At 36.6% G+C, this 10,428-nt stretch overlaps 1 protein-coding gene across 9 annotated transcripts; it reads left to right on the top strand.

The window, feature by feature from the left end:
* Positions 1-3,135: 3,135 nt before the first annotated feature.
* LOC133714452 (rust resistance kinase Lr10-like) lies at positions 3,136-9,996 on the top strand. 9 transcript variants are annotated; one of them, XM_062140571.1, is made up of 9 exons: positions 3,136-3,261; positions 3,356-3,410; positions 3,650-3,706; positions 3,841-3,874; positions 5,316-5,397; positions 6,834-6,909; positions 7,525-8,259; positions 8,365-8,403; positions 8,621-9,996. In XM_062140571.1, the coding sequence occupies exons 6-9, from the start codon at positions 6,879-6,881 to the stop codon at positions 9,742-9,744; spliced, it is 1,929 nt and encodes a 642-aa protein (XP_061996555.1). In that variant the 5' UTR covers positions 3,136-3,261; positions 3,356-3,410; positions 3,650-3,706; positions 3,841-3,874; positions 5,316-5,397; positions 6,834-6,878; the 3' UTR covers positions 9,745-9,996. The 9 variants fall into 9 exon arrangements, with proteins under 9 accessions (XP_061996555.1, XP_061996557.1, XP_061996553.1 ...); XM_062140573.1 differs by lacking the exon at positions 3,650-3,706; XM_062140569.1 differs by lacking the exon at positions 3,650-3,706 and having other exon boundaries at positions 3,750-3,874.
* Positions 9,997-10,428: the final 432 nt, after the last annotated feature.

Below are 10,428 nucleotides of genomic sequence, written 5' to 3'. Positions count from 1 at the left end.
ACTTCATATTTTTTAAAGCGACTCGTTAAATTTCCCGTACTTTTGAAGCCAAAAGTATTATACACGTACTATACACAATTTTTACGTTTTTTCCGTATTTTACACATATTATTGAACAAAAATTAATATAAATTAATATTTTTAATTAAAAAAATTAATTATTTAATTAATTGAAAATATTTTGCCGAACTTTTCAACAAACTATTTGATAAAACGTTTGAATAATACACGTACGTATTTTTCGCATACTATACACGTCTCGTTTTTACTAACTTGTCTAACTATGATGACAAATGAGTCCTATTGTAGGTAAATAAAGTCCATTCTTTAAACTTAGCTAACCCACATCCTTGAAATTATGATCCATCAGATAGTTATTAATCCACAGAAGAGCTTTAGGATAAATTCACCATGGAGTTGCATCTATCTGTCTATCTATCCATCTAAATAATCAACTTCTACAACTGTCCTACATTGCTACATGCTTAGCTTAACATACGTTTCAAAACAAAATTATTTCACTTACTTAGCTTTGATACCAAACTCATCTAAACATTTCCATTTTCTATATCTTATTGATCCAACTTTGGATTTGTTAATTTCACACTGAACATGCTAACCACAGAGTTTGGTTCTCTTATATTAAATGCACACCATCTGTACATTCACACATGAGTTTTGGTGAGTTCGTGATGAAAATGACTGACTTAACTAATGCAAATGGTAATGAAATAGATACCAAAACCACAGCACGTATGCTTTGGACATTCACAACACTTTGGTTTTTCTTTCATTTCAGTTTCCCTTTGTGTCGACTAAGAAGTTGAGTTGAATCCTTTCTTTTTATTTTTGATTATCTGAAGACTTGAAAGAGACCTTTACTGCCCCTATAAAGAAACTTTGTGCAAGTATCTTAGTTGACTCAGTAGAAATGAATATGGTAACACTTTAGTTATTCAAACTACTTTTTAGCACAAGAATAAATTCCGCCGCAAAATGAGAGACAAAACGTGGGAGTGAGAAGAATATAATTGCCCATCAAGTCTCTGCAGTTAAATATAAGGGAAAATGATTATTTACCCATTTTTTGGGTTAATTAACCCCATTTACCCAAACACTCTAAGAGATTGTCCACTTACACAACAATTTTTATTTTTAAACCCCCACTTACCCAAAACTCTAAGAGTTGGACCTGTTTTCTTCATATTTTTGGACTCTTTTGCCCTGATCAATCTCTCTTCTCAGTCTCTCTCTCCCTCACCGATTTCTCTCTCCTCCCCTCACCGATCTCTATCTCTCTCTCTCTCTCTCTCTCTCTCTCTCTCCCTCCCTCCATCCCTCCAGTAGGTCGCCCACGACCCCGACTCTTGCCATCGTGGCGCCGAAACTCGTCGTTGTGCTCTCCGCGGCCAGGCTCGACGCCAAGCCAACGGTCCTCGTCGCTGAGAAGCTCAGCGAGGCCGGGTTGGATCTTCTGAAGGAATCGACGACCGCCAGTAGAATCTGGTATGTCTTCGATTTGCTTCTGTCTCTCTCGCCGGCGACTGATCATCACAGAAATCACAACTTGATTGTATCACCGGTCCTGGGCTGCAATCGGAGTCAAATCAGTGTGAAGGCAAATGGTCAACTGGAATTGTTGCAAAATGACTGGTTTTGTGTGCAAAATCGTCAACCGGAGTCGAGATTATTGGGGGGCAATAATCTTCCTATTGGGGGGCAATAATGTGTCTTAATTGTTATAAAGTCTCTATAATTGTGTTCAGTGATATTTTCCAAGACTGCTTCTACTGTGTTTTGGTACTTCTGATAGATTATTGGGGGGCAATAATCTGTTTATTGCCGGGCAATAATATATTTGTTTTGTTATTTTTTGAAGGAATATGGGTGATATTTTAAGTCAAGTGGAGAGTGTGAAAAAAAAAAAGCCAATTCGTTGTGGTCGTTGTGGCAAAATGGGCGCTCATAACCTGATTGTTTGGGGACTTAAATTCACCAAGTACTGAATTTGAATACCTGTACTTTTGTAAACTAATTTAAAACCAAACTGAGTTACTTCTGACCATTTATAAAAAAATTATTGGGGGGCAATAAACTTTTTATGACCCCCCAATAAACCTAATTATTATTTTTTTTTTTTTGGTTAAACCAAGGTATCCCCCACCCGTAGGTAAGGACTAATCCCTCTCGAGCCGGGTCGGACCCCATTTAGGGGGGAAGCTCTCCCAATACTGGCTGCTCCATTCACAAGGCTCGAACTCGAGACCTTGCTTAAGGGGAACAAGCTCCTTACCACTTGAGCCACCAAGCATTGGTAATAAACCTAATTATTTTGGTTAATGAATCTAGCAGCATTTTGTTGAAATGACCTGTAATAAATGAACCACAGTTAAGACATTATTGCGGGGCAATAATCTGTCTATTGCCTCCCAATAGACCACCCCAAAAATCATCAGTTTCTATCATTGACAGATTATTGTACTTTAATAAACTCAAAACAACATAAGACTTATCAAAACACTAATTTCAGTGATTAATTAACCACAGTTAAGAAATTATTGGGGGGCAATAATCTGTCTATTGCCCCCCACTAGACCACAGTTTTGACTTCGTCCGAGACCTGCAAGCGAAGCCCAGACCCGATTCCGGCGTGGAGCTTCGGAGCTTCCCGGACTTCTGACAAACAAAACCGGCGAAGCCCAGACCCGATTCAGGCGTGGAGCTTCGGAGCTTCCCAGACATCTGACGAACAAAACTGGCAAAGCCCAGACCCGATTCCGGAGTGGAGAGATTCCCGGACATCTGAAGAACAAAACCGGTGAAGCCCAGAGAGGTTGGGATCGTGGAGTTGGATGGCGTCATCCTCTGGTGGTCCGACGGTGGGACAGAGCGGCGGCGGTGGAGGGCGACATCGACGGTGGAGTGGTGGGCGTGGTGGCTGAGAGAGAGAGAGAGAGAGAAATCGATGAGGGGAGGAGAGAGAGATATGAGTGTAATTTGTTAATTAAAATAAGGGCAATACTGTCAAACACTGTTTGATTGGGTAAATGAGGTTAAAAAACTCTTGGTGGAGTAAGTGGGTAATTTTTGAGCTAAAATTAGATAAGTGGTCACGGCCCTAAATATAATTGCTCAACTAAAGACAAAACGTGGGAGTGAGAAGAATCAGAGAGATCAGTTATCCAGAAACGATCGAGAGAGAGAGAGATCGGGTGTGAGAGAGAAATTTGATCCATCATCGTTGCAGGCAGAAAGAGGGAGGTATTGAGCTTTGCTGTTTTGTATTGGTTTTGTTGTTTTTTTTTTCCTGCTGCCTATTATAATCGGTGTTTCTTTCTTTTGGTATTCTGTCCAGTGTTTTGCGTGTTGAGTAACTGAAGTTCGAAGATTGGGTTCATCGTGAAAGCGTGGTAAGATTTTGATTTGGTTTTTTTTGTTTGTTTGTTTGTTTTTTTTTTTGACGAGCAGATTGGGTTGAAAATAAGTGGAACAGGTGTGGTATTTGATAGTATTTATGTTTCTTTAATTGATTAGTTAAAATTCTGTGTTTTCTGATAGGGCTTTAGCTTCAGAGCACAAATACTCTGAATTTTTGTTCTGGGTTTGTTTAATCTGATTGGTTTCTTTCATTTCTGAGTTGAACCGACAGAGAGTGGCGGTTGATTGGTTTAATTAGGTTTTGGGTGTCCACTATTTGATTCGAAAGGTTGGTTCTTCTGAGGAATTTGTATTTGATTGATTGTAGATAGAGGTTACAAACATTGCAGATAGTGGGGGTTGACTAATTGTTTCTTCGGGAAAGGTCTGTCTAAACTGACTTTAGCTCTTGCACTGTTTCAGAGCTGCCATCAACATCAGTCTTGATAGAGACTGGGTAAGCTTCACCCAAACCGCTCTTTTTCATATTTGTTGTTCAACATACAGATCTGATAAGCTGTGTATCTGTTATTTAAGTCAACACACAAATGTTTTCAATCAGAAAAAAATGATTCTTATTTGATTCAGCAATTGAAATTTATATACATAGGAAAAACGATTTCTGTTCAGTTTATCAATTAAAATTTCATGTAGTTAATCTGGAAAACAAGTACAACACAAGCAACAATGAAAGATTTTTGTTCTTATGGATTTCAATTGATTGAATTCCTAGATCGTCTCTTATAAAAAATATCATTGTGTTAATATGTTTTTCAATTTAATAGAAGATATTGATTGTGATTAAATAGTTGTTTGTAACCTAATTTGTCTTCCTAAAAAGTTATAAAACATTTGGTAGCGAGTTACTAATTTATGATGGAACATTAACAGAGGTTAATTTGATTTGCTGAACCTTGCTTTTGAAGTATCTAATTAACAGCGATAATCTTGGTAGTGGTATGAAATGTGTAAAAAATGATGTAGAATATGGTGATGCTGATGGCAATCATCATAAGGGTACTGATATTGATACTGTAAAAGATAGTGTACAATGTATTGATGATAACAATGATGATTATAGGTGTAGGCAGAGATATACATTTGATCAAATTCTATCTGTTTTTCTCAAGGATTTTGGTCATAGATATGTTGTTATTCCCGTGTGTGCAGTTTTTAGTAATAGGCAACATGTGGATTTGTTCAGATTGTTCTCTGTTGTGAGACATAAAGATCGGTATGATTTAGTTTCGAAGAAGAGGCTATGGTGTTTTGTGTCCAAAGAATTGGACTTGAATGGTGGAGCAACAGTGACTTCTGTAAAGTTGATCTACTTTAGCTATTTGAATGAGTTGGAGATATGATTTAGGGAGAGTTGTACAAGTAGGACCGTAGGAAATGGGGAAACTGAAAATCATGGAACTTATTTAAAAGTTTGTTATTGGATGGGACAGAGCACAAGGACAGTGGTGATGGACTGGTTCATTTGGAATCTGACCAAAATAGGAAGATTGAACATAGTTTACCAGATACCAAAGATGCATGTACAATGCATTCAGGTACTGGAACTTGTAATAGTAGTGACGACAACAATATTTGTAATCATAATGAAAATAATACTTTGATCTCAATAGCTTTCTTTGCAAAAATGATTGATCTTTTTTTTTTTTTTTCCTACTGGATTCAATAGAATGTTTGCTAATGTATGATACATTATTTAGAAAAATTGTATATATTGGTTTCAGAATAAGTTTAATCCATAATTGACAGAAATCTTCCAGTTGATAGTGTGGAGCAGTTTCTATATTATATTTCTTATTACTCGGATCTTCTCTAAAATTCTAAATTTCATTGATGTAGTAAATGTTGATGTAATGTTTCATTGAAATTGTATTCAACAGAATACAGCGGGTGATCAGGACACAGGGTTTTCTAATAAGGAAGCCAAGCTGTTGAAATCACAGAAATTCACCCCTGAATTTGGTTTGTTTTTGATTCCTATTTGTTCTTTAATTTAGTTTCCGCTGATCTCCTTATTTGGATTCATTAGTTTACGCTGATCTCCGTATAAAATATTGAAAAAATCTTAGTAATAGTTCACTAAATAACCATCTGAAATTTGTTTAGTTGCTTACCCTATCAAAGAGCTGCTGATCAATTTTTGGTTTTCATTGTGCTAATTTAAGTGTTGTGCATTTGCCTGGATTTTGAACAAGCGAAAGCATCAGTTAAGAGTACTGGTCCAACTTCTAATGTATAGATTACTCTGCCTTGATTTCTCAGTAAATATTACTATCCACTCCAACTAATTGGTCATTAGTTGAATGAACTGTTAACAAGTAATACATTTAAGATCCATATTGAGATTTATACTCATATTAATTGATGAACTTTTTCACATTTAGTTTCATGTTTTCTCCCTTTCTATCTTCTGCAAATTTTTTCCTTTAATGTTCTGATCTTCTTCTATGTTTTGATTTCAATTATTTCATTTTAAATGAAAGACTGGGTTTCTGGTCTGTTACTTTTGTTTTTGTTCTAAGTTTAATTTTAGACTTTGTAGGACACTTATGGTAGAATTTTTTTTTTTTTTTTTTCCATTCACTCTTCTTCTCCTTTTAAATTTGTGTATCTGTTGTCTTCATTACACCAATTTATGACACAGTAGTTCTTTGAACCAGCTATTCTTCTCATTGTTTTTCTTTTGTTTATGGCTAATGAGAATCTCTCTATAGTGCTAATATTTCTCAGATTTTTATGGTCACGGGAATGTTAGATTGGAAACATTAGACGTTCCTTATTGGAAACAATGCATGCAAATGATTATGTAAACTTCCATCTTAATGCACAAGTTGCCATTGTCATTTATCATTGCGTTTCTTCACTCGGTCCAGCAATTTGATTATGGTTTTGTTTGCAACTATGATGTCTCGGCAGAGAAGGATTAGAGATGTATCTTTGCAAAATGCTGAAAATATAACAGACCAAATTTGGCCACAAGCTTTAAAGATTCCAACTTTGTATTGCTTTATTCAACAGCTTGATGTCAGATTCTAACAATTTCTCAGCTGCTATTCATGTGTTAAGTTCTGGGTTCACTTCAGCCTTTGAGAAAACTCATTCAGTTTGGTCTAAGTTGGTTAGTCTTCAGAAAAAGATAGTATTTTTAGGCAAAAGTTTAAACCTTTATTGAATTCTGTTTTGAATCTGATGCGAATTGGTGGAAAGGCAATCCGGGTTTCTTATTAATAGTTTTTTTATTTTATTTTATTTTATTTATTTATTTTTTAAGGATTTTCTAAATGCTACTGACCATGCCATTTCCTAAGAATGTCATTTTGTCACTGGTTTCTTCAATTGTTCTTGGCAACCAATCAGTGTACACTGTTTTATGTGAATGTCTTTGTTCAACTGTGCAGAGCTTGAAAGATTTCAAATAGTTTGATTCTTGACCTGAGACACTTATGAATGGCGTGGAGAGAGCTTACCAAAAAGGTAACTTTCAAGTGGCAATTGATTACTTAGTTAATGCGTGTTTGGTTCTTATGAGATGTACTTGATTCACAGCTAATGCTTCACCCCCGCATCCTGAAAGTGCATTCGTTTTGGTTCACTTGGTTCTGAGTTTATATTAGTCAGTGTGCAAAGAGTAGCTGAGTTGGAATTTTGGATTGTCTTATAATCTTGTCTCTTATTATTTAATGTTCAAATTGTTATGTTCATCTTGTTAGCTTAGCTAGGATGGCTACTCAAACTCTATATAGGAAAAAGGATAGCCGCTCCCTCCCCCACTTTATAAAGTGAATAATATTGAATAGTTGGATGATGGTGAATAGGATTTTCTTAATGATGAGTCTAGTGTATATATGAAATGTGTATAATGGAATGTGTATATATAATATATCTATATATATATATATTTGTGTTTTTAGTGAAATGTGCATTTATAGAAGTTCGCAAAATTTTTAAGCACTTAAAATTAGCCCATCCCATTTTCTGATCCTGGTTCCGCCACTGTCTACAAGTCATAACTGCTATTCCGTATATGTGAACTGGTAAATGAACATTTCTTTATTTCATCTCTGCTTGTGTATCTTCCCATGATCACAGGAAGGCTACCCATGCCAGCACGACTCGTCCTTCTACTTCTTGGTTTGTGCACTGTAGCTTCCCACGCTAAGGATGATCATCACTGCCAGCCTTCTTCCTGCGGTGACATCCACAACATAAGTTACCCTTTCCGACTCAATGGCGATCCAAAGAATTGTGGTAAATCAAGGTATAACCTGTCTTGTGAGAACAAGGTCACTGTATTACACTTGTATTCAGGAAAATACTACGTGCTTGCCATCAATTATGGAAACTACACAATCCGAGTTGTGGATGCCAATATTCGTAAGGATAACTGTTCTTCACTCCCTCGTTATTCCTTGGCCAGCTATAACTTCAGTTATAAGGATCCATACAGCCATTATATATGGAAAGGTGTCAGTTGGTTGCAGTTGGATAGGTTTGAACTGTCAAAGCCTATAATTTTCATGAGCTGTGAAAATCGGCCGGGGAATTCATCTCTCTATGTGGATACTGCTTCTTGCATTAATGCAACGAGTGGGCATTCTTTTGTTATCGCTGGAGACTTAGATGCCTCGGATTTGTGGGATTCATGTCGCATAGATCTGATGGTCTTGACATCATGGATTGGTACAAAGGACGTGAACAGTTCCTATATTGACATCCACAATGAGCTGCTCTATGGTTTTGAACTTTCATGGTTGGACAGCTACCGTGGATCACGTAGCTATCGGGAATGCTATGTCGACACTAATACCCACAAAGTTGATTGTGGTAAGGAACATTCTGTTCTTCAAGCTTTACCACAATTATTTATTTTCGGTTTACTTTTTATCATTTACAAGATTCAGAGTTGAGAACTTGATATTTGTGATGCAGGCACCAGGAATGTCAATCCATTTAATTGTTTTCTAAGAGGTATAACTGTTCTCTCTCTTGCTGCTTTGTTCAATATAATAATTCCAATGGCTGGTGCGTTTTATCTTTAATTTCATTTTCTAAAAGTAACCTTGATTATATATTTCCATTTGAGAAAACTTCATTCTTTCAAAGAGATAAAGTGTCATAAACGTACGGTTGAATAATTGATCTCTAGTGTAATTCTAGCACTTGACTAAATTATTTTCCTTTACAGTACTTGCGTGGACTCTGGCAAAAACTGTACTCGGAATTCCATGTGTGGTTGTGTTTTTAATCTTTAAGTTGAAACGACGAGATTTATCAATGTACAATGTTATTGAAGAATTCTTGCAGAGTCACAACAACCTCATGCCTATACGATACTCCTACTCCAACATCAAGAAGATGACCAAAGGATTTAAGGATAAATTGGGGGAAGGAGGTTATGGCTCTGTGTATAAAGGAAAGCTTCGGAGCGGTCGCCTTGTTGCTGTTAAGATGTTGGGAAATTCCAAAGCTAATGGGCAAGATTTTATAAATGAGGTTGCTACCATTGGAAGAATTCATCATGTAAATGTGGTGCGACTAATTGGCTATTGTGCTGAGGGATCAAAGCGTGCTCTTATATATGAGTACATGTCAAAAGGGTCTCTTGATAAACACATATTTCTTAAGGAAGGACTCATTTCCTTAAGTTGCAAGGAAGCATTTGAAATTTCACTAGGAGTGGCCCGTGGTATTGATTATCTGCATCAAGGATGTGATATGAAAATTTTGCATTTCGATATCAAGCCACACAACATTCTTCTTGACCAGAAGTTTGTTCCGAAGATTTCAGACTTCGGTCTGGCAAGATTATGCCCCTTAGATGATAGCAGTTTAACTTTGACCGCAGCTCGAGGAACCATTGGATACATAGCTCCGGAATTGTTTTACAAGAATATTGGAGGTGTATCGAACAAAGCTGACATATATAGTTTTGGAATGTTGTTGATGGAAATAGCAGGGAAAAGAAAGAACTTGAATGCAAATGCGGCCAATACGAGCCAAATTTACTTTCCTTCTTGGGTGTATGACCAGTTCAATGAAGAAAAGGAGATGGAAATCAAAGATGCCACGGACGAGGAAAAGAAACTAACAAAGAAAATGCTCATGGTAGCATTGTGGTGTATACAAATGAAGCCTAGTGACCGTCCTAATTCGATGAACAAAGTAGTAGAGATGCTTGAAGGAGAAGTTGAATTCATTCAAATGCCTCCAAAGCCTTTCCTATATCCACAAGACACGCCAGTAGTGGATGATGAAGATGATTCGGAAAAAACTTTGTCATCATCACTGCCATTGGAAAATGAAGCTTAAGAGTCGATTAGTTTGATTCAAAATCCTGAAGAAGTGATGTAGCGCCAGTTAATATTTGTATTTACAATGGAGCAGACATTTCCTATCATGGAGTAATTAATAAGTGTTCTTCCATGCTCGCACATACGCTCTCTCTAGATTTTTTTGTTTTGTTTTTTTGTCTGAACCCGTAAGCTCTGTATAGTTCATGTACTTTAGAACAACCATTTTCTGGGATTTCCTATTTTAAACATTTAGTGTAGGTGTTGTTGATTATGTGGTGGCTGAGTGGATTCAAGGGCGGGTTGTTCTGATCAGAAATCATGAGGGAACTTTGGTAGTTTTGCAGTCCTTGCTACAAAGCTTCTCGTCTTTGTCGGGGGTGACTTAATTCCTACTTGTAATTAAACATGCTCCGATTGGTATCATATTGGTCTGCAGTTGTGTACAAGCTTCGTATTATCCCTATCGTGTTCTTTCTCTACACCGGCACTAACATTTTGGGAAAGGAAAAAAAAAAAAAAAAAAAAAAAAAAAAAGAGTTGCATAAAAGAAAAGCTGTATATACATATAATCCGGTAGAATTTAAAAATTAGTTGCTTCCCTTAATTCAATTCTCTTGGTTATAGCTTGCAGCTTAGCTTCTAGTGAAGCAAGCTTTGCCTCATCATCTCCAATCAATTCGTCCTCGGGAAGCTTTGCACC

The sequence above is a fragment of the Rosa rugosa genome, chromosome 6, assembly GCF_958449725.1.
Source record: "Rosa rugosa chromosome 6, drRosRugo1.1, whole genome shotgun sequence".
In the NCBI taxonomy this organism is placed as follows: domain Eukaryota; kingdom Viridiplantae; phylum Streptophyta; class Magnoliopsida; order Rosales; family Rosaceae; genus Rosa; species Rosa rugosa.
The sequence above is the reverse complement of the archived record's forward strand: the minus strand, read 5'-3'. Positions and strand labels throughout refer to the sequence as shown.

Excerpts from the sequence above, each read along its gene's own strand:
- LOC133714452 (XM_062140575.1), top strand. The coding sequence starts at position 6,879 with ATGAATGGCGTGGAGAGAGCTTACCAAAAAG. Across the intron at positions 6,910-7,524 it reads GGAGAGAGCTTACCAAAAAG|GAAGGCTACCCATGCCAGCA; the intron begins GTAACTTTCAAG and ends CCATGATCACAG. Across the intron at positions 8,260-8,364 it reads TACCCACAAAGTTGATTGTG|GCACCAGGAATGTCAATCCA; the intron begins GTAAGGAACATT and ends TTTGTGATGCAG.